Source organism: Dromaius novaehollandiae, chromosome 23 (assembly GCF_036370855.1).
Source record: "Dromaius novaehollandiae isolate bDroNov1 chromosome 23, bDroNov1.hap1, whole genome shotgun sequence".
NCBI classification, from domain to species: Eukaryota; Metazoa; Chordata; class Aves; order Casuariiformes; family Dromaiidae; genus Dromaius; species Dromaius novaehollandiae.
In genome coordinates, this window is record NC_088120.1 from 4,095,045 (window position 1) to 4,122,648 (window position 27,604).

A 27,604-nucleotide genomic window follows, 5' to 3' on the forward strand; every position below is an offset into this window, starting at 1 on the left:
GGCTCCCCGCCCACTGCGCAGGCGCAGCCCTCCCCGGCGCGTGCGCTCCCCGGCGCGCCGGCCTCATGCGCTTTACAGCCGAGCCGGCTTGCTGCTGCCGCTGGCGCGCGCGCGCGCCCCGCTGCTCCCTCGCGCCCCCCGCCCGCTCGCCCCGCACCCTCCTCGCGCCGCCACGGGGCCCGGCGGGCACAGGTGAGGGGCGGGGGGAGGAGGGGGGAGACGGGACCGCGCGCGCGCCGGAGCGGGAGGGGGAGAGCGGGAGGGCGCGGGCGGACGGGACCATGTGGGCAGGCGCGGGGGGAGAGAGAGAGAGAAGAGCGGGCGGGACCATGCGGACCCCCGCGGTGGGGGGGGGGAGGGGGCAGATGGCGGGGCCGGTGGCCGGGTAGCGGGCACTGACAGCTCGGCGGGCCGGCGGGAGGGAGGGGCCGGGGCGGGCAGGCCCCGCCCGGCGGGAACCTCGCGGGGGAGGGGAAACCTCTGAGAGGCGGGAATGGCGCGGGGGGACCAGCCCCGCTGAGAGGCGGGAAGGCACGGGAGTCTGTCGCTGACAGGTGGGAATGGCGCGGGGGGGAGGCGACGCTCCCTGAGGGGTGGGGGCGGACGGGGGTTCCTGCCGGCCAGGCCAGGCCGGCTCCCGCCGCCTTGGGGAAGGGAGGGCTGGGGGCTCCCTCGGGCACCAGGGCTCCTGCTGCCGTCCTGGGGACGGCGAGCGGGGCCGGAGCCCTGAGTCTCGGTGGTTGCAGGCAGCGAGGCAGATGAAGTACATCCTGGTCACGGGCGGGGTGATCTCGGGCATCGGCAAGGGCATCATCGCCAGCAGCATCGGCACCATCCTCAAGTCCTGCGGGCTGCATGTCACCTCCATCAAGATCGATCCCTACATCAACATCGATGCTGGCACCTTCTCCCCCTACGAGCACGGTGAGTGGCCCCGTGGGGACAGCAGGGCTAAGACTGGCCGGCCGGGCTGGCAGCCGGCCCTGAGCTGTTCCCTGGGGTCCTCCGGGTGGGTGCTGGGGGCTGTGCTGGCCTGGGAAGGAGCCAACTCCTTTTCACGGCAGAAGTGTCGGCATCTGGTCCTGCAGATGTGGCTGTACCACAAGCTGAGCCTGTCAGCATCCCCGGAGTGACGGATGGGAGTGATCATGCCACCAGGCGCCGAATAGCAGAGATGTGCTCTCCGGGGCTTTTGCTGTGGTCTTAAATCATTGCAGTCTGAAACTGCTGCCTGTGTCCAGGGATTTAGTTTTCAGTGTATCAGTCCTCTTTGTTAGCCAAGGCTTTTAGTTTCAGTAGCCACTCCTAAACTTGCTGTAGCAATCAAAGAAGCTCTTTGCTTATTCTTATAACTGTTGCAGGCAAAAACAAGATGCTGGTGTGGACCATATCTCCTTAATGTGCATTTGCCTTTTTTCTGTGTGCTACAGGAGAGGTGTTCGTGCTAGATGATGGAGGGGAAGTAGACCTGGATCTTGGTAACTATGAGCGCTTTCTTGATATCCGACTCACCAAAGACAACAATCTGACTACTGGGAAAATTTATCAGTATGTCATCAACAAGGAGAGGAAGGGGGACTATCTTGGCAAAACTGTCCAAGGTGATGTGAAGCTTCATTTCTGATGCTTAGAAATATATTACATATTTTTATCTGGCTTGGATGCTTTTCTATTTCATCTTAATTTCCGGTCTTTTGTCTGATCTAAACTGTCCTCATGGCATTGTCTGTTTTTTCTTTTTTCTTTTAAAGGGAAGGAGGGAGGCACACCAGTGCAGTAATAGTGGTGTGCACCCTAATGAATCAAGTTATCTGTAATGTCCTCAAAACCTACCAGTGCTCAGCAACATACTGTGTATTTTGACCTGTACGCTGTTCTTAGATCCAACTTTCTAACATAGTAAATACTAAACATGGACAGACTTCTCACTAATACACCTTTGGATTATTTGTTAGCTGGTTAAGATGGTTATTGCTTTTTATAACTCATTTAAATAGTGCTGTCATTTAATTAAAAAACCTAAAGGATCCTTGAGGATTAGGTCTGTCCCTTCCCTTTTTAAGCATTCTCCGTGGTTGGTTTGGATAAAGATTTTTATAGACAGTTTTAAAATAGAGTAATTCTCTCTGCTTAGTGCACGGAACTGTTTGTACTGGAATCTTCCAGCTTAAAGGAAACGTTGCTTACATGTGTTTAAATTGAAGTAGGATTACATTTCCTGCCAAGGCCCATCTCTTGAAAATCACAGCCAAAAATAACCACTTTAAAAATGCATTCTCTTTTAAAGACACAAATCAGTAGTGAAGTAATTTGGGAAGCACTGCCTAGTTATATTCAGTTACTTGCCTTATAATGATTTAAAGAGAGAAAGGTGCATGGGTTGTGGCTTTAACCTTTGCCATGCATTCTTTTTCAGTTGTTCCCCACATCACAGATGCTATACAAGAATGGGTAATGAGGCAGGCACGAATTCCTGTAGATGAAGATGGCATTGAACCCCAAGTGTGTGTGATTGAGGTTTGTAGCTCTTAAAAATATAGTTTTGCTTCTTGTGTGGAGTAAACTGAAATGTAGGCAGGTTTCGCTTACTAAAAATATTTTCCAGTAATGTTCAGCTTTGTGTGTTGTTGAGCTAGTTAAAAATCCCCCTTGTTAGCCTGACATATTTTCTGTAGTCTTTTAGATGCTTTGTGTCTGAAACCATAGATAGAAGGACTTGGGTCTTGGACACTTACATTTTTGAGATGCTTTATTTTTTAGTGTAATCTGAGTTAAGCCTATAGAATTAATTTCATTTTCTCTAACTTTATACATCTGAGTCTGAGTTAATCATGCTCTGCCCTCTTCTTAATCAGTGGAGAGAGGTGTGTCAGGTAAATTGCCCTCTGGAAGCATTCCTCTTTTCACCTTGGCAGTAAAGAGAGCCTTGGAGTGACTAGCTCAGACACAGACCTGTAAAAGTGAATCACACAGGTTAGCAGTAAAAACTCCTGTTCTCTTTCCTGTGCACTGAGTGGGGCACCTTGCTGCCAGAGGAAATACAGGGCTAATGCTCTAAGCTCGTGCTGCTGAGTTGACTAGTGTGGGAGGGAGGGAGGCTGTCAGAGTGCCCATGTCATGGTGACATGGAGCTCTCCCTCCATTTCTGTTCCAGGATTCATAACCCTGGAACCTTAAATTCTTTCTAAAAACATACACGAGCTTGTCACTGCTCCAATGAATGCCTGTGTGACTGTTCCTGCACGTGTCCAAAATACAAGCAAAGGTTCGCTAGTTACTTAAACTAGCAGAAACTTTTGCCTCTCAGTGCCACCTAATGTTCGTAAATGATAATTGTGAGGATTTGTGATAGTTCAGCATTTCAGTGCCTAGGTCTTTTCTCTGAAGAGAGAACAGAGGCAACGTTAATGTCTGTTTATATCTGTCCCTAAAGAAGTGCTGCCCATATAAGAAGCTGTTTTTCTTGTGGCTTTTTGATTTCAGGAAAGTCATAAAGATAAAATAGTAGTTGGGGTAGAATGGAGACCATGGAAGTTCTGCATACAACTGGCAAATCGTGGTGCTTTTCATAGTGGTATTGATGCTCCTTTAGGGAAACAGAGGGATGTGCTGGGGAGATGTTTTAGTATCCTTTTATGTATGTTTTTGCATGTTTTAATATACTTGTTCAGTATAGGAAGTTTTGGTATTAAGTTTAATTCTAAGTGTCTTTGTCTTTTTTAGCTTGGTGGAACAGTAGGCGATATTGAGAGCATGCCTTTCATTGAAGCTTTCCGCCAGTTCCAGTTCAAAGCCAAAAGAGAGAATTTTTGTAATATTCATGTCAGTCTAGTTCCCCAGGTGAGGACCTAAAATGTTTTCATATCAGAAGTGGTATATCTAAAGACACAGTTGTATTCGTATTTCTGTATGTAGAAGCTTCTGGAAGAAACAGAGAATATATAGAATATATATAGAATAATTATGTGTGAAAAAAGGTTTGCAAGAAGTAAACAGAAACTTTTCAAAGTATGTTACTGTGTAATAGATCGTTGGGAGTGCAGTAAATACAATTTTGCATCTTTAACTACTATTCTTCTCTTTATGCAATTTTCTCTTAGCTTTTGAAGTTAAATTTGCTTTCTAGTGCTGAAAGTTTCAATTTCTCTTCATTTGTCTTTCTGTCTTTCGCTTCTGTAAAGCTAATATAAAATTTGGTGATAATAGCTGGATTTTACAGCCATTTGAACTTGTTAGTAGGCTCATTCATATTTCTGTTAGACTCTGTTCTTTTTTCCCAAGATTTACATCATCTGTAATTGTTGAAATAAATTAGGTTAATTTTCTAATTTCAACACATAACACTGTTTTGGAACATAATCTGATTTGGGTTTTTTTGTATACAATATATTTTCTGCTTGTTTTGATCTTTAACAGCAGTTTAATAGACTCTCAAATCTGACTGCTATGTAAGCCATAGCAATCTGAGTAGCAGTTGCCCTTGGTTCATAAATTTAACTAACAATAGGTATTATGAAGCTGTGATGTGATAGGTTCAACACAGCAACTCGATGGAGTTACTGGGGTGGAGATCAATCTTTTTTCTCTTCTCCCTCTTTCCTTCCCGTTCTGTCTAGGTCAGGTGATTTAGGGAGAGAAAATTAGAAATTTAAAACATTAGGTATTTGGAGGGAGCAGTGGGTAGAAACCTTAGGGTCTCTGATGTCTTCTACCTTGAGTATAATGCATACCTGTTTACTGTGCAGACTTGAATACTGGTTTCTGCTTGTTGCTTTCAGTCCTTGAGATTAAAATGATGGTATGCAGGGGTATTTAACGCTTATGTGAAACATCTAAAAAGTGAGTCAAAGCTTTACATGATGAATAGGGTAGAGAGTAACCTGGTGAATCTTTGCTACATGTCATCAGGAATTAATATAAAAAATTCTGCTCTTTTCTTTCTAGCCAAGCTCTACAGGAGAGCAGAAGACTAAACCCACCCAGAACAGTGTTCGTGAACTCAGGGGTCTTGGTCTCTCGCCAGATCTGGTAAGGTTTACTACATGGTTTTTGAATTCGAAAATGCAGTATTGGCATGTTGCAACAACGTTCTAGTCTGAACAGTGCTTTGGTTGAGGGCTCTTGCATACTGGTAATAAATAAAAGTAACTGGTTTCCCCCCCGCTCCCCCAAGTCATGGAGACTTTGCATAAAGACAGCTCATTTTAGAGGTCTGTTATGTGAATGTTTGAGTACTTCTGTTTTGCTTGATGTTGCTGTTCTGTTAGATTGTTTGCAGGTGCTCCACTCCTTTGGATACCTCAGTAAAAGAAAAGATTTCCATGTTCTGTCATGTTGAACCAGAACAGGTAAAGACTGCTGTCTATCCACTTCCTTATAATAAATATTCTAGCTGTTTGTCAGATGCTGGCAGTAGAGTTTTATCTGAAGCCTAATGTTCTTATGTTCTAACTCTGTCTTTTGTTAACTACATAATTCATTTGCCTGTTTGTCTTACTGCATTCCTTAAATATGTAAACATTATAGAAAGACTCCTTTTTATGCCAGCATCCAGTTTCTCTGAATAGGTAGACGTACTCTAAGAGGCTTAGAAAAATTTATAGAAATCAAGATATCTTCCCAGTAGCTGATTTTGACCTTGCTTATCTTTGCAAATTCCTTCTGTGAATACAGAAAAAAGATTTTTTCAGTATTTAAAGTCCAAAGACTATTTGCCCAAAATTGGGTTAAAAGGATATGTGAATGTATTTTGTATACTGCTTCTCTCACAATATTATTCTTCTGCCCAAGATTGCCCAAGAAGAAATTGCACAGGAAAGTTTAAATGCTATTTAAGAGGAGTATTAGTTCCCTTGAACGTTATGTGATATGCGAAAATTTTATGTTGGTATCATTCTTTTTATACCAAAAGCAACCTGTATAGTATAGACTGAATTAGGCCTTGGAAGTCCAGCTATAGCTTGTAAAATTATGTCTTTCTGTGAAACATGAAATACCACTTCACAATTCTAGGCTCTGGTTAGCCATTTTCATTAATTTCCTATAAAATAAAATGGGTCTCGTAGTTCCATATATTACATTCAGAATTAGTTTGCAATTATATTGATATATCAGCAGCACAATATCCACCTATACTACCTGCTCTTGGCCAGCAGTTATAAGTAAATTGGCTCTGGTCAGTCCCTTTCCAGGAAGTTTAATACAATTTTATATAGTTATTTATCTAACTGTCGTTGTACTTGAATTGAGAATTAAATGGTATTGACTACAATGTAGGAAAATTGGCATTTTAGGAGGTTTTAGCGGTGGAGAGTTGAATTCTGCTTTCATTTGAGTCAGGGGAATTTAAAAATAGTTGTGCCAGTATATTTTTGATTCTTAAAGTACAGTTGAATTCTTGATGAACACGTGGCGGTTGTCCAGAGACATCTTTCCTTTTCTGCTGAAATCCATTTCAGTCAACTAGAGCTGTTGAAGTAAATATTCCTCATTTTGCCTAAGAATTATTTACACTAAAATGACATGTTTAAACCCAAGTTTGATGAATGACAACCTGGAAAATTAATTGCTGAATTGAGATCATGCATTTCCCTGGGACTGTAATCAAACTGGGAGCCCTGGCCAAGACAGAGCAACAATGGTGGGTAAAGGACCCTGTTATCCTGGAGGTGCAATTCTAGAAGTATGAAGGCCTTCATTCCCGAAAGCTGATGATGTCTGTTCAGGCGGAGAGACAAAGAGCAGGTATGACCAGGCTTGTGGCCAATTTAATTGTGATTGCAGTTAGGGTTATCAAGAAGAACGTATCACGAGAGAAGTTTCCGAGAAGTGTTCTTTGAACTTGGCTGTGCACTTGCATAGCAGCTGACTTTTTTATTGCTGTATCAACCTGTCGTAGCCCTTCCCAAGGAGCTCCAGTGAGCAGTAGTGACTTCTGAGAAATCATACAGCTTGGGAAGCAGTAATGGATGACCTTTTCAAGTAAATGGAAACTAGCGTTAAGCTATTCAGACAATTAAACAGATGTTGTTTCCTAGAGGAGGTATGGGAAGTGGTCACATCGTTGTCCTCTAAAGATAGAAGGTCTCTGAATATCTGTCTAAAAATAATTGCTTAGGCACTTAGATCTATTTTAATGACATTCATATTTTACAAACAGGTCATCTGTGTTCATGATGTCTCTTCTATATACCGAGTTCCTCTGTTGTTAGAGGAGCAGGGAGTTGTTGACTACTTCAGGCACAGACTTGACCTTCCCATTGAGAGGCAGCCCAGGAGGATGCTCATGAAATGGAAGGAAATGGCTGACAGGTGAGCTGCGCGACGGGGTGTCGTTTGAGTTAAAACTCCAGATTAGTTTCTCTACTCAGTCATTGATTATTGGGAGGCTAGTGTTATTTCATGTTCCTCCAGTGCTCTTATATACTCTATTTTGTTCTTCTTTGTTTTTTACTACAAAATCCATTTGCTTCCTAGATGCTTAACTCTCTTGGGGGGGGAGGAAGCTGTCAGCATAACTATTAGACATTTTATTGTGTTCCTTGTTATGTGTTGGTAGTGTACTGTCTATGTCAATACGAGTTTGAAATAACTAAAAAGTGGACAGCTCTGTCTCCTGTTTTTATACGGAAAAACCCGTGTTATGATGACATGTTGAAATCCCTTTATAGGCCTACTTAGGAGTCATTGGAAGCATCAACAAAAATGTAATTTTTGAGTATGCTTCCAGGCAAGAGAAAAACTGTTTTGTAACTGTTCTCTCCGAGACTCTTAGGACAGTGCTCTCTTCCTTTGGGGAAAAGGCTGCTTGTTTCTGGAGAAGTAGTGAGTTGAGTCTTTTTAATCAGCATCCCCGCCTTGTCTGAAGCCTTAAATATATTCTTCTTTATAAGAAATTCATTTTCTAGACCAAGGTGCTACCCTTTATTTATATGCAGTAGCACCAATACAGGCCACAACTCTAGAGAATCTTGTAAATGCCCTTAGTAAATGGCTGCTTTGTATGTACCCAGCAACCCAGAAACAAACTTCAGACACAGCTGTAAACAAGAATGCTGCACAAATCCTGTGCTGCTGGATGCTGAGGATTCATATATGTAGGCAGCACAACTGTAGGAATCCAGAAATCCTTTCTATATTTCTAGCTGCTGAAGTGAACTCAACAGTGTGGGAAGAGGCTTTTCAGTATAAACATGTGCAGAGTTGTGCTTTGATCCTCTCTCTCAATAGTTTACTGCTGACTTTGGATCTGATACAGCTTCTTGAAAAGACTGGGTTTGCTTTTGTTCCAAATTGTTTCTCAGTGTAGTGAGGGACAAGTTAATTTATATGTAACTTTCTGCAACTTTTTTTCCTCTATCTTTGATTTTTATTTCTTCCATTCCTGTTCATGTGTTTAAGTCATAATTCTAATAATAGGTCAGTTCTTCCAAAGTGGTTGTGTCTCTAGTTGAGCAGCCTTTCAAGAGCCCAGATGTTTATGCTACTTGAAAATCTGAATAGATTTTAAGTGATTCTTACCACCATTTCCTGTTAATGATGAAATAACCCATGTTTTGTTTTTGTTTAGGTATGACCGTCTCCTTGAAACATGTTCCATTGCGCTTGTTGGCAAATACACCAAGTTTTCAGATTCCTATGCATCTGTCATTAAAGCGCTAGAACACTCTGCACTGGCTATCAACCACAAACTTGACATCAAGGTGGGCGTATATTTATATACATATATGGGTTTTTTTTTCCCCACTTTTTCCACCTACAGTGCTAACCGTAGGCAGTAAGAGAAAGTTGATTCAGCCATTGAACTTTAAAATTGTCCTTGGTTTACAGCATGGAAACATCTGTTTTCAGGCATAAAACAGTTTCAAAGCAAACCAGCCTTTCATCTGGTGACATATACAAATTGTCTATAGAATTGATCAGAGCTCTTCAATGCTCAGTGTTACGTGTTGAACTGTGATACAGCAGTGAATATATTTGAAGAGGGCACTGTTGCTTTAATTTCTGATAGTTGTTGAAAGTAATCTTTTTCTAGGGTTGTTGATGTTAACTTTGTGGTACTTTCAGATTTCATCATGCTTCTACCTCATACTTGATTAAGGTTTTAACGCTGGCTGGCTGCACAGATGCTTTGTCTTGGTCATAGCTAGATGTTCTGAAGAGGTGAAATGCATATCTGTTGCCAGAAACTTTACTTTCATTTAAATGAACTTTTTCAAATGCCAACCAGATTCATGATGCCAGTGAGTCATGGAAATAGGTGCTTGGTTTATAACAGCACTGTTTTAAGTCTAAGTTACGTTTCAGCCTGCCTTATTTTTTTCTTCTTTTCTCTTTTGCTGATTTTATTAGACTTTAGTTAAGGGTATGTGGATGTTTCTATGGATAGTTCCTGATGAAATTGTATTCCTATGGTTTAGAAGGGGAATGGATTCTTCATGTCCTGTGTGTGAAGCTCTTATGTCAGGCTAAAGAACTGCTTAGTAGAATTCCAAGCTTAAAAAAAAGAGAAAAACAATTGTTTAAAAGGTTAACAGATTGGCGAAACATCCAGAAGTTCAGAGATACTGGAGATGAGAAACTTGAAAATCTGTGGTTTTCTTTATGCATAACATTGATCATAGCATTCTTTAATTAAAACAGTGTGTTTCACAATATCCTGTTTGTTCTTCAGTCCCTCTTGAAGATTCGTTGATGTATATTTGATGAGATTGTGATTCAGTTATTTTTTTGTTGTGTGCTTGTTTGTCTGCATTGCTGTATGTTCCTGTCATGTTCATTGTGCTCCATTAAGACTTTGCATTTAATGAAGCTTCAGCTTCATGTATGTCACAGCAGAGGTCCAGAGAGGGGGAGATACTGAAAAACATGGCATATGTTTATGCATCAGTAGAGTGTGTGACAGTGGTGAGAAAGCAGTTTTGTTGACGAGCATACAGGAAATCAGACTAGAAAAAACATAAAAGCAAATATCTACTAGGAAACAGTCCAGAACTATCTAGGGGGAATTATGATATCTTAATTTAATAAGAATTAGGGAGAACTCAGTGTTTGCGCGCTTGTGGCAGTATCTCATCATCCTTTTCTTTTTTAATTTTATTTCTTCCCAGTATATTGATTCTGCTGACTTGGAGCCAGCTACTCTACAGGAAGAACCTGTCCGATACCACGAAGCGTGGCAGAAGCTGTGTGGTGCTGAGTAAGACTTTCATAATCTGGGCATTTCCTCCAACAATGTCTGATAAACTTGCTAGTATTGACAGTTACTGAATTGTTATGAGCCTTGCTAGAGACCCTTCTATTAGGCACTGTACCAACACATTCTGACACTGCCTCAGAGAGCTCACGGTAAAATTTAGGATAAGTTATAAAATTTAGGAGAAGTATCAAAGAAGTGAGGGAGGTTGTGAAAGGCAGCAGTAGGGGAGATGATTATGTACATGAGGATATGTACAGTCTTAGTGGAGAAACAGAGAGCAAGAGGAAATAAGGGAAAAAGATAGGTACTGGCAAAGCCTGTTAAAGCTAAAAGGAAGAAAAGGAAGTTGTCAGTGCAGCATAAGTTTTTCAGAAAGGAAATGTGAGGTGGGGAAAAAATTAGGATATAGAGAAGGGACAGGAGTTTGACCAGAAAATGAGAATGAGTGGGGTTTTTTAGATCTCAAGGAAGCAGGCTTTGGGTGACAGTAGTAGAACAAAGAATGCCTTGCAGAATGTAGTGACCTTGTGCCTGTGGTTCGGACAACATGCCACTCCAGGCATGTGCCAGGCTGGGTGATAGGTTTGCGAATAGATGTTTGGTGCAGAGGGTGTGAGTCGTGCAACACAAACCATTCTGTTACAGCCTGCTTTCTTGAGAGGATTAAATGTGTACTTGTAAAGTGTTTCCCTGAAGATTCTGTGGGTTTTTGTGGCAGCTTATGTGAGATCATATAGAAACTGTGCTGCAGACGGGTCTCGTCACTTAGGACGCTTTAAGGCTCTTTTCAGTAGTGAATCACTGAGGCCTGTAAATCCAAGGTTTTATAGAAGGGATGTGATACATAGAGGGTGATATGCTGGTGGGTCCCATGTGAATACACTCCTTTCATCCTTCTGCAGTGGAGTTCTGGTTCCTGGTGGATTTGGTGTTCGAGGAACAGAAGGCAAAATTCAAGCTATTTCCTGGGCAAGAAAACAGAAAAAACCCTTCTTAGGTGAGAAACATGTTTAATCCATAAGAAAAAAAAAAAAGAAGCATTTTGAATAATAACCTAACTGGTCTGCAGCAAGAGCCCTACTGACTTTCATTAGGAGCTAAAATGTGTAGTTTTGAAGATAATTGGCTGAAGAAAGCAATGGCCTATGCTCAGCTTAATTGGGTAATACAGCCATCATCTTTAGTTAGCTCTGAAATGGTCAGTGTTGGCTGGGATGTGATAACACGGAATCTCTACAGTGGGGGGATAGGAGTCTCACAGAGAGTTTCAGAGGCGGCTGTGGTGATCTGGGCTCCTAGAAACAAAATGTGTGACAGCATGTAAATCAAATGGGCACTGTGGTAGACTGGAAATGTCTTGTGAGCAGAGTGGATGTGGAAGTGAGACGTGGAGGTAAAACTTGTCAGAACTACCTGGAACAGAGTGAACAACCCCCTAAATCCAAGTTCCAGTCAAAGCCCTCACCACAAGATTTCCTCTGCATCAGGACTGTTCTGTGAAGGTGTGTGTGCTTTGTAGTACAGGTACTGTGGTCCTTGTCCTGACTTGATCTTTGTCCTGCCTTTCCTTCTGCAGGGGTTTGTTTGGGAATGCAATTAGCCGTTGTGGAATTTGCACGCAGTGTTCTTGGTTGGCAAGGTAATTGCACAAAAACCTTTGTGGGTTTATGTAGTTTTTTAACTGATTGGGTAATATCTGTAATTTTTTATGGTTAGGGAGATTTAATTTTTTTTAAACTGGTAAAATTGACATGTAAATGCCCATGTGTGTTAGGTGGCATATGGTGCCATGATAGCCAGCAGGAGTGAAGATCAAAAAGCAGTTCAGCTGACCAGGCATTTGCACGTACTCCAGAGAGCTGAATTGTTTTCTGGGCTCCACTAAGTTCCTGTTGCCAAAGTCCCTTTAGAGTCTTCTGTATTTAGTCTCTCGACCTGGTTCTGAATCTCATTAGTAGTGAAGGTGAGGGAAAATGTCTCAGAGTACTTCTCTTCCCTTCTCCCTCCCTAGCTTTGTTTCAAATACCGTAAGCTGTTGTATGTGCACTCCCTCACTGATTCTTCGTGAACCTCACTGTTATCACTAGCACTGGTTTCCCCAGTATTGCAACCTCTGGGCAGCCTCAGAAATTCACATCAAACGCTGCTGACAGAGAGTCCTGTGTTCCTGCTGTCTGGGGCTGACAGCTCTGTGCAGGTGAATGGCTCAGCAAAGTTAAGGCTGCTGCTTGCCAGAAGTGTGGATATGAGACACAGCTGTATCTGGGGAGGTGCCCTATGCGTATGTCAGATTGTGAGGGACTTTGTGTTCCTAATCTATGAATGTAACATTGCAGATGCTAACTCAACAGAATTCGACCCCAAAACTACACATCCAGTGGTGAGTATATGGTGACTTGTTCGTAATATCCTGACTTCACTAGACTTCTCTCTGTGTACCTGCTGGTACAGAGAGGAGCTTGGAATAGCATGTTTTGTGGGTTTTAAGTCTGTCTTTCATCACTTATTAATCTGAAGAGAAAATGTCTTTGTTTAATTAGCCCTATGGCAGTTGCTGCATCTTAAGATTGCTGTGCTTACATTAGATAAAGCACTTTTTTTTTTTACTTAAGCTTTTTCATAAAACCGAAGGTTTTCTAAGAGGTAAAAGGTTCACAGGGTAAACAGTACAGATTTGGTGATATCCAAATTTCACTGCATAACTGTGTTTAATTATAAACTCAGAAATTAACGTAGACAAACATGAATTCTTTGAAAAATTTGTATGTGGCCAGATTTTTATACCCACAGTTCCCAGACTGCAGGCTGTATATGCCTCGGCTAGGGTCCCATCATATTGGCTCGCTTCAGCTATAAATTAAACTGCTACTTCAAAAGGAAAAGGTTTCCAAAAAACAAGTTTGTGAAGCTATTTATTGTATTTGAGTGACTCTGATTTTGGCATTTTGTTTCTTTGAAAATGTTTGGGTTTTTTTAAACCTTTAGTTTAATAAACAGTACACCATTAGTACAGTGGGACCTCTGTGTAGGGTTTGACACAGACCATTTTTTATGCTAAAGCTTCCCAAATACCTGCAAACCTTCTGTATGTTCTGTACAGCTTTTATTAGAATAAGCCTCAGCTGCTAATCTAGTTCTGTTGGTTTTCCTTGTCAAGACAGTGTTCCTGGGCTTGATTTGCTAGTTTTCTGTATGGATTTTGACTTTTTTTTTTTTCCCCCTGTTAATGTTTTAGAGTCTGCCTGAGACTGTTATTCCTCTCTCAGTTACACCTCCCTTTCTGAATGCTTTTCCCAGGTCATAGACATGCCAGAACATAATCCTGGGCAAATGGGTGGGACCATGAGGCTTGGCAAGAGAAGAACACTCTTCCAAACCAAGAATTCGATCATGAGTATGACATTTCTTACCTCTGTTGGAAGTGGTTCCTGGGAATAAGGTGCCTGTATGGTGGGTATGGGGAAGTGATACCTAGGAACTGAGCATGTGTTAAAGCATCCTTGAATGGTAGGTGTTGGTGGATTTGTTCTGGTAATGAAATGGAGATCAATCAGTCTGGTCCCCTCTAGGAATGGCAGATTCTGATGCACGCTAGTCATATTAACTTGTTAAAACTTGGCATCATATAAACTGTGCTTGGTATTTGCTTTAAGACGGTAACTTTTCTTTTGGTGTAGGAAAGCTATATGGGGATCATGATTTCTTGGAAGAGAGACATAGACACAGATTTGAGGTAAAAATGCTGTTCTGAGTCCACTCTTCTGTGGACAGAAGCACAAGACAAGGACAAGCACAAGAGATGATGGGTTTTCCTGTTTCTGGTCTTTTAGGTCAATCCGGAATTGAAGAGCTGTTTTGAAGAGCAAGGTTTGAAATTTGTAGGCCAGGATGAGGAGGGAGAGCGAATGGAAGTGGTTGAGTTGGATGGTGAGTACTTAGGCAGTTGGATTGTGAGGTATTTACAAGGGAAGCTATTCTAAGGTTAATCAAGCAAGGACCAGTCCAGGTTCTCTCCCAGGACCATTCTATCCATGAAGTGACATCCTGAATTAAACTTAAAAAAATCCCATGAGTCTGTCCGTTCAGAAACAAGAGATGGAATACGAATGACAATTCCTCCCCATCACCAGGGTTTAAACTTGATCAGCTCTTTCAACTGCAGGAATGAGTGGGCAGTTCAGCCACACTAAACATGACTACAGTGAACTGGCATTTAGGAGGCCATCAGAAGGGTCTTGCAAGCAAGGACAGACTTAAGGAGAGACTTGACATGATGTGTTTGTGTGTTCTCTTTTTCCCTTTAGAGCATCCATTCTTTGTTGGTGTACAGTATCACCCTGAATTCCTTTCTAGACCAATTAAGCCATCTCCACCATACTTCGGCCTCCTCTTGGCATCTGCTGGAAGGCTCATGCATTATCTACAAAAGGGCTGCAGGCTCTCACCCAGGTAGGTTGAATGAGGACACCAATCTGACCTTGCACAGAACAGTGCTTCTTCCTATGATGTAAACTAGAGAATCCTCTTGGTACAGAGTGGAGCTTGCTGGACTCATAAGTAACTAGTCTGTGCTTGCCGCACCTCTTCTTTCCACTCTTTCATTGAAACCTACTGTCGTGCGTTTTAATATTGACTGTAGTGCCATAGAGCTGCACTGCACCGTGGTAAGGTCTTGACTTCAGGGAGACTAAGTCTTTGCAGTGCCCACTGGGAATGGTGGTTGGAGACATTATGGTGTTTTCCCCATGTTCCTTATACAAGTCTTAGGTACGGGTTGATCTTTCAGAAACTTGTTGCTGTAAAGCACGTGCCCTGGTTGTTGTGGCTTCATTTTTTTTCTGCTGACTCAAGCTTTCTGTTGGCTCAGTTTGCAAAGCGACTAATGTTTTGGATAGATTTAACGACATATTTACTTCCTTCTACTGCTCTTTAATGCCCTGCAGTTCTGCTCAGTAAACATGGGAATAGGCAACAAATAAATACTCCTTTGGTGGTGACACACTCTTCTCCTTATCAAGGACAATGCAGGGACTTTGAGTTTGTAGCAGGAACACTAAAATGCACTGAACAACAAAGAAACTAAACCATATAAAAGAGAAATAGATACTAAAGCAATGCAAAAAGGAAAGCATTGGCATTTCTACATCGAGCTGCAATGCTGCTGCACCACAGGAGTTCCCATGTCAGTGTCTGGAGAATGGCTGGCAGTTGTGCTCTGATTGATAAGCTCTGAAAAGCGTTTCTGTGTGGAGATGCCTCATTTCAATTCTCTAAGGGTTGAAGGATATTTTAACTTCCTGCTTTTGCACTTGGAGTTTGGAATAGCTTCTCTTAGCAGAGGAGTTTAATTTTTCTCCCTACTGTAGCATCCTAGGTTAATGTAATCTGCTGTGGGAGTCTTTTGCCATTGTGATAACAATATGTTTCATGTTTAGCATATAGTCTAAAAATATCTATGGCAGTTATAGGCCAGCCTGTACTGGCATTTATTCCTGTGCTACTGTAACTCTTATTCATTTTTTGGGTAAGTCTCATCATCGCACTTCCGTAACGTTTGCAGATGACACCAAATTGGGAGGAACAGTCAATACATTTGAGGATAGAGCCACCATTCAGAGGGACGTAGGCTGGAGAAATGGGCTGACAGAAACCTTATGAAATTTAGCAAGGGAAAATGCGAAGTCCTGCACTTGAGGAGGAGGAGCCCCTTGCAAGAACACAGGCTAGGATCTGGGCAGCTAGGGACCAGCTCTGCTGAAAAGGCCTTTGGCGCTTGCTGAACGTGAACCGGCAATCTGCCCTGGCAACAAAGAAGGCCAACAACATCTTGGGATATATGGACAGGAACACAGCTGTTGTTGATAATATCACTTGCAGGAAGTGATTCTCTGTCTTTACTTGTCGTTGGCATTTGTTAGACCACATCTAGAATACTCTGTCCAGTTTAGGGCTCTTCAATACAAGCAAGACATGAATAAACTGGAGGGAGTTCAGTGAAGGGCCACCAAGAAAGTCAGGGGGCTGGAGCACTTGCCCTGTGAGGGGAGGCTGAGGGAGTTGGGCTTGTTCAGCCAGAAGGGAAGGCTTTGGTGGGGGTGGGGGGCTAATAGCAGCGCGCCAGTACCTACAAGAAGGTTATGAAGATGATGAAGACAGGCTCTTTATAGAAGTGTATGGCAGGAGGATCAGACATAATGGGCATAAACTGAAATAAGAGAGGTTCCGACTGGATATAAGGAAAATCTTTTTCACCATTAGGTCAGTCAAGTTTTGGAGCATGTTGCCCAGAGAGGCTGTGCAATCTCTGTCCTTGGAGGTTTTTAAAATGGGACCAGATAAAGCCCTGAGCAGCCAGGTCTGATCTGAAAGCTGAACCTGCTTTTTGGGTGTCCTGATGTCCCTTCCAATCTGAATTATTCTGTGATTCTGAAAAAGATGTTTACTGGCAATCAGCTATTTCTGGGAAGCTGAAATAGAATGGCTTGTGGATGGTTAACCAGTGGCCTATTTCCTCTTTATTGAATTTCATTTGGATTAACTTAATACTTGTTGTACATACACTAATTTAAATGCAGAAACCTTGGAAGTAACTGTGACTGAGCCCCATTTCCAAAGAGACAGCTATAGGAGTTTTGCACGCTTTGTGTTTCCGTATTCTCTTACTAGCTATTTGCTCCAGAAATCCTTAAGATGGTTACAGAGATCGTGTTCAAGGACTGTTTCCAAGCTCTCTGATGTTTGGTAAAAACATATATTGACTTTCCTAGGAATTTCTTAAGTACCTGGTAGCTCTAAAGAAAGAGGGGAACATAACAATGTCATCCAGAACCTCAACAAGCAGTGGTTACTACCAGAGCCCACTAATTCCTGATGCAAAGATAGGTCTATAAAGCACTTGTGCTCCATAAAACAAAAGCTTTCTGAATTCTGCAGGGACACCTACAGCGATAGAAGTGGCAGCAGCTCACCCGACTCAGAGATAACAGAACTGAAGTTTCCATCAGTAAATCATGACTGATTCCTGGTAACTTTTAATGACCTCAGCCTATTTCCTTATGGAAGAACTCCTTGCTCAGTCTTTCCTCCTAACATCCGAATGTTTCAAATCAGCTGGTAGAAAACTTCCACACCTTGAAAAGTCCTGGTGCTCACACACGTGGTCCAGCTGTGTCAAGGGATGCATGATACCTCATGTCTCTGTAACAGCTGTGGGTGGGTAGTTCCTTCGCAGATCGACACATAAAAAAGCATAAAAATATATGTGGGAGGTTGGGATTGACTTAAAATAAAGAAACAAAATACAAATATACCATATATTCTTAGAACTGGAGGCAAAGCTGAGCAAGGGGTTATTGTACTTAGGAAGTTTAGTATTTTGGGAACAATCTGAGTTTTGTCCAAGTACATTGTTGAAATAGTCCCTTTCCCCCCTATCTCTTGAGACAGCAAGCTTCTGCCTCAAACCAGGGGTTTGAGTTCTGAATTGTAATAAGGCCTGTAGGTGTTATGTGGCTGTGAAAATTGGGCGTATACAGTCCAGTCTTGGAGGGGAGACACTAAGCCCTAGCATTCAAACTTTAAAGACCATTTTTTTGCTGGTGATTTTGAAATTAGTTCTCCCTTCATGGAATAGGTGTCCTTGGACATAGCACTTTTTCCCACTGCTCCAACTATGTGTTTTTGCGTAGTGTTTTCTGATAAGTTAAGCACCATTTGTGTACGTGCATGTCCAGAGAGAGCAGAATTTTATTGTTGAATGCCAATGGTCAGGATGGCCAACTCTTCCTCCCTCTTGCCTTTCCTTCTTTCAAGTGACTGTTATATGAACTGCAGAGTGAAACTGAGGGTTAGCCCAGATGTAGACTTCTGTACATCACCATATCTGAAGATGTCAGCACAGAAATACTTACCCATCCTTGGTCATGGGACTGGGCCTTCGTTTGCCAGGCTGAACATAGCTGGGCTCACTGGGTGTTGCATCGTTCCAGATGTGGTGCAGCAGCAAACTAAAAGCTGAAGAACTGTGCTCTGTAAAACTTCCTCCTCCTGAAGATACCCTGAAACTTAGGCTCACCGGCAGTATCTAGAATGCCTCCCTGACATGACAAGTAGCGGGTGCTGCACTGATCCTGATGGCTGCTGTGCCTGCAGGCAATCCCCAGAATGAAGTTGCAGGGAAAAGTCATATTGGCAGGTGTGCTGTGTCTCCTATCCGGTTGACTGGGGTACTGGTACAAGTCTCAGCTCAACTCACTGTTAAGAACTCTAGAAGAATCAGGATTTTCCTTTTGGTACAGGCAATGCTACTCATCCAGGGCTAGGAAAGGTACGAAGTTCATTCCTCAGCTTTGCAGTGCTCACTTCTTAAATTTTATTTTAATGCTGACTTCTAGAATGAGCATGCTTTCCTTGGGGATGTGTTATGTTACTCTTAAAATTGCCACAATGTGAATAGATGTCTTTTTTCTGGGGAAGAGGAGTCTGGTCAGGTCCCAAACATTATGTTCATCTGGGATGATGTATGTAAGACTCAGAGACTTCACTGTGCTCTGTGGTTCCAGTCTGTTGCTCTCGACTATCAGTAATTCCTGCTCCTTTTCGTTCTCTCTTTCTCCAGGTGGATCTTCACTGGAAGAGAAGAGCCTTCGTTAGATTTTCCAGGCATTCTTACAGCAATAGCTTGAACACTGTCAGCTTTGGGCTTTCTTAAGTTATGGTTTTATAATTTTGTTATGAAATCTTGTCCCTTTATTTCCTCAAATCTTCTGTCTCTTGTTTATTTCCTGTATGGATTCTGATTATTTCTGGAGAAGAGCTTATGACAGCACATGCATCTCTAGACTTTCTTCAATTAGCACCATCTTGGAGATAAAAAGCAAATTTCGGTATGAGATTTAATATGTTAATGTGTTGGGAAGAATCCAATTGCACACTTCCTTCCTGATGCATGGTCATGCTAGCATAAGTTTATGTCTTGGACACTCTGGCGTTTGAGTTGCTTTCTCCAACTTCTCTGCTCCCTGAGCAGTCGTTATTACTTACTGGTGAAATTAGTTGGATGATACTAGATTTGGGGGCTGTCTTCATTCAGTTCTTGAGCTGTGCTGTGCTGCAGAGGATGGGCCTGTTAAGCTTTATGCAGTCTTTATTTGGGGGGTGGGTTGTTTTTTTTTTCAATAATATTTAAAAATGTTTGGCACTGGTGGTCTTGGTGCATTCATTGCCGGCAATGAACTTTTGACCAGGAAAATCTGATTCCTGGAATAGAAGAGTTAATCTTGAACCTGATCAACTCTAACTGTGATATGTCACTCTGCAGGGATGCAATTAGCTTAGATCATGTGAAAAAAGCAAAACTGTCAGGAAACCCCATCATTGCCTGAAATGAGGCGTAACTAACTGTTAGCCCTTTATATGCCAGTGTTTGCTGGTGCTGCTTCTTAGGCTGGGAAATTTCAACTCCTTGCATCAAGGGGGAGGTATAGAAAAGAAAGTGAACTACTTTCAGATGCTGCCTTTAAAAGCTCCCGTTGTAATTTACCTTGGACTGAACAGTTCATGGTGCTTTTTCTTTAATTTGAAGTGGAGCCTTCCTTTGCCTTTTCTACACTGCGGAAACGTGTGTGTGTTCCCGCACTCAGAATGCAATACAAAAGTGCTGTTTCCTGATAAAGGGGCCTAGCAATTTGCCTACAGTGTTACTTGGTTTAGTTTGTAGATGTGTGCTGTCCTACGATGATTTGCTCAGCTTTGCAGTCCTGGGGTGGAAAATGCACTCTTGTTTCTTTTTTTCCTGCCTTTTGCTGCAGCGTAAGCAATATGATTTTTGGTCTTTGGTAATTTAAAAGAAAGAAAGAAAGAAAGTTTCTCTATTGTCTGAAGTGTCATGTGTTCAGAACTCTTTGGCTCATCAGGGTTTGGAGAAAGCTGTATGTCTCAAGCCTGGCTGAGTACTAACTCCCACATTGTCTGATGCCAAACTTCATTAAACGCTGTCCTGTCTTCTCTTAAGTGGTCTTTTTCACAGTCCCTCTTGCTTTATTTCTTAATTATTTTAAGTATACATTGTAAAGCTGCTTTTAGCCAGGGCAGCTTTAACCATTCTTCGTGTGTGCCAATTATAACAGTCTTGCAAAAATTATTGACCAAGTTGAGATGCTCTCTATACTGAACGAAACACCAGCCATAAAATGGCTGGTTCTTTAGCAGTGTGAGATCGTTTGTAATCTGTAGCACGTCTTTGTTTTCTTTCTCATGAAGTGTCTTTATTTTGGCCAAAACTGTAACTGACTTTGTCATGAAATGCTTATTTGTAATAAAATAAATAACTAGCCAAGAGCTTGCTATATTACTTCCATATTTCAGAGGGAGAAAAAGAACTAAGTATACTCTTGTCTCATTTTTAGTTAATCCAGTATAAACTAGAAGATGTTAATTAGCTATGTTTGCAGTGGTTTTTAGACAGGTGTTTCTGAAGTCCTGCTGAAATTACTGGGCTTCAGCATCCCAGCCCTGGGGAAACCTGCTAGTCAAGGATGTGCAAGAAGGAAGGGTATCAGTAACCTTTGTTTATTTGTCTCCATGTTTGTAGTCTAGTGGAGAAAACCAGTTCTGAGAAGGAGCTCAGGGTGGGTCAAAAAACCTTCCCTCAGTCTAAGATGAATGTTTAAGGTACTCCTGGGTCAGTGTGTCTGATCTGCCCCCGCTGTGCCAGCAGAAAGGAAGTCGTAGGCACTAGATTTCTGCCACTTACGTGAAGCTGGGCTAAGCCTACAGCTTACTGAGAAATGAGATCAGTGCAGGGGAAAAAAATGAGAGTTTTGTATTGAATTACACCCCGAGCGGCCTTGGGGTTCCCTTGGGGGACTGCTTGCAAAGCCCAAGTGCCTCCCTGTTCCTCCAGCTCTTGCAGAGCTGCTTTCCTGGTGTCCATTGAGGGGTGGTAGGTCCACTCAGATGCTCAGAGCAGTGCAGTCTCTTTGGGATGTGTGTTTCTGTAGGGCAGAAAGCAGCATCACTGCTGCTGTCAGCATCTACTGCAAGCTGCGGTAGCGTGAGCAGCGCCTGAGCTATTGGATAAGTAACCAGCTCCCTGGTGCCCAAAGCCACTCTGGGCACAAGTGTCCGAGGGCAATGGTTGCCTGTCAGTGAGGCCCAGGTCACCCTGCCGTTGCCAACCGCTGCCCTTACTGGAGCAAAGTCGGGCTCCAGTGATGCACAGGGAAGCACTTTCTTCCTTACACTCCGGGTTTCCTTGTTTCTCCGTCTCCAGCCTTGCTCATGCAATGGTGCAGACTTTGGACCTGGGCTGTGGGCTCTGTAGCTGGTTGAGTTGTTGCAGCAGGTTTTCCTTCTCCTTCAGCAGCACCTCTGTCTTCTCCTCTAGCTTCTTCAATTCTCCTGACCATTTCTGTGGATGCAGAACAGCCTGGTAAATGATCCTTACAGAAACATACTGGCCCAGCACTTCCCCTCTTGATGAGCTGTGAAAGCATGTGTCCAAGGGTACCTGAGCTAGCTTAGCTCTATCTGCATGCAAGCTGGGTGTTTGGCAGCAGGGAGGCACCAGAACAGTCTGAAATAGGCTTCACAGCTTAGTAAGACGTTGCTTTTCTTGCCCTGACTTAAGGAGGGAGCGTGTTTATGGACCCAGCTCAGTCTCTCACTTGTTTGCTGTGAGGTTGTTAAACAGCCATAGAAAATTTGAGCTGGGCGCTGCCTGCCCTTGAGCAGAGCCAGCCAAGAGCAGTGATGCTACGGCAGTACCAGCACTTGCAAGTGTCATGAGGAAAGAACAAATGCCGGGAGCATCCTGATGGAGACGGGGCTGGACTTTATATCCTGAAGAGCCTCGGCCAGGCTCCTTCCTCCCTCCCTCTGTGGGGTCCAGCCTGTGTGGCAGAACTGGTGCAGAAAAGGGGGCCAAGGTGGCTGAGCCTGCTGGGAACTGGGTGTCTGCTGCTAGGGGAACAGCTGTTTTCAGCCTTGCAAAATGGCTGTCCCTGTGTTTTCTTCAGTAGCTGTTAATAAAATAGCTATCAAGAGAAAGACAAGTGCCCTGAGCTGAGACTGCTCCCTGGGAGAGGAGAGCTGGGGTCTGCTGGCTGTGTAGGATGGCTCAGCTCCCCACCAGGACACAAACCCTGCAGACTATCTTGGATGCAAGTGCTAGCCCAGTTGTCTCTTCTTGAAGGGAGAACCTGGCTGTCTCTTCTGCTATGAGTTCAGAGACTTTGGGGATGGCCCAGGACTGGCAGAAGCAGGCAGCCAGGTCTAGATGCTGGCACCACTCAGCCGCTGTTTCACCACATGAGCCCTGCCACTGCAGCCTCTCATGTGCATGTCAGAGAAAACTCTCCCCAAAACATCTTCCCTGAAATCACTTGGGCTGAACCATTGCTGTGGGACAGGCAAAATGCAGTTCGTAGCTGCTTTCTGAATCAGTTCAGCACATGCTGCGTGGATCACAGGACAGTGCTTTGATGTGCTGACCTGCTTCTCCAGCAAACACACGGTCTCAGCCCAGAGCCTTCACACCCAGCACAGCCCTTGCTGTGTGGCTAAGGCCATGGGGTTTACAGTACCCTCTCCCACTTGCTCTGAGCAGGTCGGGCATTTCTTACTGTGCTGCCTATCCTAAAATATTCCTTAGAAACTGTGTTTTATCTTACCAGCTCAGGATGCAACAGTAGTGACTATTTAGAGGTAAAGACTGGATGATACAGTTAAATTTACAGATAAAATGAGCCTCCATGTGGCTTGGAGCAGTCCTGCTGAGTGGTGCTTTCATGTCCCCAGAGCCTGCCCTGTCCCAGGACACAGCAGTGGGACAGTGCCAAGGAGCTATGACCTGGTGCCTGTCCTGGGCTGATCCATCCATCAGCCCCCTCAGTGAGGCTGTCACCAGGGATAAGGACAGGAGCACTTTCACACAGCGTGTGTGCATGCTCCTGTCCTCCCCTGCTGAGCTCAGAGCTTGCCAGGGCCCCCAGGGCTGCAGGGAGCACGTGGAGGTGGGCCGTGTGTCACAGCTAGTTACCAGCACAAGCCAAGCCCTGCTGTGCCCTTGTCCTTCGGCAGGGTGAGAGCTAAGTCACCATGGGCTCTGGCCAGGGCATGACAGTGCAGGGAATGACCAGCCACAGCACCAGCAGCTCAGCATCTTTCACTTGAAAAGGTGACCGGATCCAGTCCCCACCCCAGGCCCTGCCTTGGGGACCGCCAGGCCAGCACTGTCACCTCCAGCCTCCCCACTACATAGCTCCTGGGGCTACGGATGTGCCAGCACTCGGGCCGTTACCTGCCGGCACCACTCCTGAATGGCGCTTCCAGAGAGCGGGCCCTGGATGCTGCCGTCCCGGCGCAGGTACACTTCACCCTGGTCCGTCTCATAGAGCAGCAGCTCGCCCTGCGGCCCCGGTGCCTGGACGCTCAGCCGGATCACCTTGAGGCATGTCCCCGGGTCCCCTGCCTTTACCACGGGGATGAAGGTCAGGGCGTATGTGTTGGGGAACACCTGGGGCTTAAAGCCTTTGAGGATGGAGTCAACGAGCAAGCGGATGCGATCCTCCTCCCTGTGCCCACAGTGGACGCCGTGCACGAAGCCTGTGTCCTCCACTCCCACGAAGAGGCTGCCACCTTCGCTGTTGAGGAAGGCGCACACGTACTTGCGGATGTGGTGTTTGAGGGTGCCCATCAGGTACTCCCCACTGCCCCGCTTGAACTCCACGTTCCTGGTCTCGCTGCCCATGAAGGCCCCGTAGAAGAGGCGCTCTTGGCCCACGATTTCCTGCTTCACTATAGCACTGTCAGAGCGGGTCCCTCTCCGAAACAGTGATGGCTGGGCTGCCGGGGAGCCCCAGGGCTTGGGGTTGAGCTGGGTGGCCTCAACGCCTCGTGCCCTGCTCTTGCCGGGCTTGCGAGATCCCGGGCTTCGATGTGCCGGGGGGCTGCTCACGATCACCTCCAAGTCGCTCTGTGCGGATTCAGGAAAAGGGACATGGTCAAGGGGACGGGGAAGGGGAGTCACCGGGTTGGGGTGGGGCAGGACAACAGCCCAAGCTTCTGTGCCCAGGTAGGGACATGCATTAGAGCTGGGAGCTAAACCTTTGCATAAACCCCCTTGCTTTATGATTATCAAGCACCTTTATAGACCTGGGGAACAGATTTGAGGGCTCCCCACCGGGGCAGGCTGCAGAGACCTTTGCGCCAAGCACTGGGGCTGGGACTGCAGAGCATGGCCTCGCTCCTGGTGCTGTCCCAGGAGGCCCAAACCATAGGGCTGCCAGCCAGATCTCCTGGGCAGATCTCCTGGATGTGACACTCAAGCTGCAGCCAAGCCCTCCAGTGCCAAGCACAACTGCCCCATCCTGCAGCCCTCCCACCACCAAACATTCTCTGCCTTGCCCAGAGACTCCCTTCATTTGGCCGAGGGTGATGGGGCCATGCTGGGCTCGGGGAAGATGCTCACTCATCCCCATCCCAGATGTGCAGCCCTGTGGCACCCATGCACCCTCCCCAACCTCCCTTGGCAATGCAGGCCCAGACCTCAGTGCCGGCTGGGGGAGGGCACGAATGGCTCTAGCATGGGACTGCTGGGCTGGACCTATGGCAAAGCAACAGCCCTGGGGAGAAGGGGATGTGGGGGGCACTGCAGCTCTGTGTTGGCATGTTGGAGCCCTAACTGCCCAACACCCCAGCAGAGATTTTGGGTCCTGGAGATGGGGGAAAAAATCAAGGCGGTGGCAGTGAGCACAGCTGTGAGCACTGCAGAGACTAGCAAGTGCTCAAAGCAAGGAGCATTTGGCCCTGGAGATGAGGAAGCATCTGAACTGAGGTCCCAGTGGTGCCCAGCAAGCCCCAAGGGTGCCAGCCAAAGGCAGCAGAAGTGGCAAAGCCAAGGCTGCAGGAGGTACCTGAGACAGTCCTTGCTCCCACCCCATCTATGCTGGGCCCTCCAGGGCCACCCAGAGCCCCTTTACCCCAGCAGCACCCACCTCCCTGTCCTCCTGGGAGCTGGGTGCCCTTTGCTTGCCTTCCGAGACCACCAGTGTCTTCCCCTTGACCACCAGCTCCCTCATGAGGCGCTGCTCCATGTCTGCAGCATCCAGGAGCTGCTTTGCAATGTGCTGGAGGTTCATCTCACTGCCCAGCTGCACGAAGGCACAGGCCCGCCTCGGCTTCTTCACCACCTCAATGTGGTGCCGCTGGAGGACCAGGCCGGCTGTGCCCAGGATGTCCTTGAGCATGCTGCAGAGCACCTCTGGCGAGTACCGTGGGTTCAGGTTCCCCAGGTACAGCGTGTGGGGCTGGCCAGGGGCCCCTTGGTGCTCTGTCACCAGTCCCTCTGAGGGCTCTGGCACAGAGGGTCCCTCCTCCGGCGATGCCGTTGAGCTGTCCATGCCTCCAGCCCCCTCCTCGCCCGGGGCCGGGAGGGCTGTATCTGCCCCTGCCACGCTGCTGGCTGCTGGCTCACAGGGGCTCGCTGCCGTCCCGCGGCTGCCTGGATACAGGGCGCACTGGGGTACACGCTGTCATGGCACTGCTCCGTGTTGAGGAGAAACTGGGGGGGGGGGGGACGGAGCTCAGGGCTCAGATGCCCCCAGTGCCCCCAGTCTGTCTGCCAGTGACATCTGCCCCCTCCGCTGTCACATGTCACAGGGCCGCATCCGGAGAGGGGGGCAGACGTGCAGCTCAGGGACCCCACCGGGGGCTGCGCTTCACCCACCACCCTGCCCAGGTGAGTGGGGACCCCCCCCCCCCCCCCGCAGTCTCCTGCAGCAGGAGGGTCCCAACCTGCAAAACAGGAGCCCATCAGAGACGAGGCCCAGCCTGGAGGCCAGAGATGGCCCCATCGGCTGGTCCTTCCCTGCTCCCTCTGCCCTCACTGCTGCCCTGTCCAGTGCCTCCACTCCTCACATCTCCCACCAGGAAACCGCAAAGTCCTTGGACACCTCCCAGAGATGACTTGAGACCCTGGACACGAGCAAGGCAGCCCTGTGCTGGCCCCCAGCCCTTGCCCCATGTTACAGCCTGAGCACGGAGCCTTCCCAGGCATGTGTCAGGGGATGCCTGGCTTGGGGACAAGCTGCTTCCCAGGCATGAAGATAGAGGTGCACGAGGAAGGATTCAGGGGAACGCCCAAGCTGCAGAGTGGTGCTGACCAGCCAATGCCCTGCCATACCCCTCCTTGGGTTTCATCCCACCTCAGGGCACCTCAGGGCAGGAGATGCAGGTGTTGCACCCTGCCAGCAGCCATGCAGCCCTGAGCAGGCATCTCTCTGCTCTTCACACAGCCCTTGGGAGGAAGCCAGGACACAAAACCACCTGGCAAAGGCTGTCTGGGCTGGGCCAGGCTCTGGGCCATGCTTGCCTACTCTGTGGCTTCCCTCACCATCGCTCTGGTGCTCTCAGCACAGGACGAGCCCGGAGCAGCCCTCGCCCTGCTCTGCCCAGCCAGGCTCTGTGCCACCATCCCTGTGGCCTCCATGGTGTGTGCTGGGTGCCACCAGCTCTGCGTGCCAGCAGCCCCGCAGAAGCCATGCTCCCACCAGGACACTTCTATGCCCATTTTACAGAATCCCCCTCGGAGGGCTGGCACCAAGGACATAGGACGTGGTGCTGCGTCACAGGGCCTGGCTGGGCACTGAAGTCCCTGCCCAGCGGGCATCGCTTGCCAACAGCCCTGGGCACCTTGGCCCCAGCCCTGCTCCAGCGTGGAGGAGGCCGGGATCCTGCAGGATGGAGCTGGGTGTCTTTTGTCACCCTGGGACAAGCCAACGGGACTACAGGGTGTGTGGGACACAAGTACTGATGTGCTCCCAAAGCCCTTTCCTGCATATGCAGGGAGCAGAGACCATGTTGGGGGGCTCCTAACAGTCCTGGCAAGCACCAGGCTGTGGCCTGCTTCCTCCTCCATGTTTGCCCACCTCATTAATCACACTGAGACCTCCCTAACCCTCAGCAGAGCCGGGGTTGCAGCAGGTGCAGGAGCCCGGCTCCATGCCTGGTCCTAGCTGCACGCAGAGCATACTGCAGCACAGCTGGGGTTGGTGGGATCAGTCCGTGGCCCAGGCCCTTTGGCCCTTCTCAGAACAAACCCCAGCCACTTCTTCAGGCCAAGTGGCTCAGACAGAAAGGCACCCTCGCCCTGTTTACCGCAAAGGGCCGGCAGCTCCTGGGCCAGGCACGTTGTTCTCCTGGAGGCGATCTCCTGGGTCGGCTGCCAGCAGTGGCCTTCAACAGTGCCATATTGTGAAGTCACCAATGTCACCAGAGGCGTCGGACTGATTCCATGCCAGGGCTTGTGCCCAGGTAGGAAGGGATCCCAGCACCAACACAGTCCCTGCACAGGTCACAGCCCCGGGACAGCAGGGAGAAGCGTTGCCGCGTGGAGAAGGTCTGCTC

At 46.4% G+C, this 27,604-nt stretch overlaps 2 protein-coding genes across 3 annotated transcripts; one reads left to right on the forward strand and one right to left on the reverse strand.

Annotated features, from left to right (window-relative positions):
* CTPS1 (CTP synthase 1) lies at positions 1-20,536 on the forward strand. Of its 2 annotated transcripts, none has more exons than XM_064524919.1 (19): positions 1-192; positions 747-924; positions 1,431-1,601; positions 2,417-2,517; positions 3,724-3,840; positions 4,945-5,028; positions 5,268-5,348; positions 7,160-7,311; positions 8,570-8,702; positions 10,110-10,198; positions 11,101-11,195; positions 11,775-11,837; positions 12,535-12,578; positions 13,496-13,592; positions 13,876-13,931; positions 14,029-14,125; positions 14,503-14,647; positions 17,132-17,222; positions 18,816-20,536. In XM_064524919.1, the coding sequence occupies exons 2-18, from the start codon at positions 759-761 to the stop codon at positions 17,214-17,216; spliced, it is 1,776 nt and encodes a 591-aa protein (XP_064380989.1). In that variant the 5' UTR covers positions 1-192; positions 747-758; the 3' UTR covers positions 17,217-17,222; positions 18,816-20,536. The 2 variants fall into 2 exon arrangements, with proteins under 2 accessions (XP_064380989.1, XP_025958283.1); XM_026102498.2 differs by lacking the exon at positions 1-192 and adding an exon at positions 482-554.
* Positions 20,377-25,758, reverse strand: SLFNL1 (schlafen like 1). The gene is made up of 3 exons (XM_026102484.2): positions 25,195-25,758; positions 23,499-24,173; positions 20,377-21,608 (listed from the first exon to the last, which is right to left on the reverse strand). The coding sequence occupies exons 1-3, from the start codon at positions 25,597-25,599 to the stop codon at positions 21,477-21,479; spliced, it is 1,212 nt and encodes a 403-aa protein (XP_025958269.2). The 5' UTR covers positions 25,600-25,758; the 3' UTR covers positions 20,377-21,476.
* Positions 25,759-27,604: the final 1,846 nt, after the last annotated feature.

Excerpts from the sequence above, each read along its gene's own strand:
- CTPS1 (XM_064524919.1), top strand. The coding sequence starts at position 759 with ATGAAGTACATCCTGGTCACGGGCGGGGTGATCTCGGGCATCGGCAAG. Across the intron at positions 8,703-10,109 it reads ACCACAAACTTGACATCAAG|TATATTGATTCTGCTGACTT; the intron begins GTGGGCGTATAT and ends ATTTCTTCCCAG. Across the intron at positions 13,932-14,028 it reads GACATAGACACAGATTTGAG|GTCAATCCGGAATTGAAGAG; the intron begins GTAAAAATGCTG and ends CTGGTCTTTTAG.
- SLFNL1 (XM_026102484.2), bottom strand. The coding sequence starts at position 25,599 with ATGGACAGCTCAACGGCATCGCCGGAGGAGGGACCCTCTGTGCCAGAG. Across the intron at positions 24,174-25,194 it reads GCTCCCAGGAGGACAGGGAG|AGCGACTTGGAGGTGATCGT; the intron begins GTGGGTGCTGCT and ends GAATCCGCACAG. Across the intron at positions 21,609-23,498 it reads TTCAGGAGTGGTGCCGGCAG|AAATGGTCAGGAGAATTGAA; the intron begins GTAACGGCCCGA and ends CTGCATCCACAG.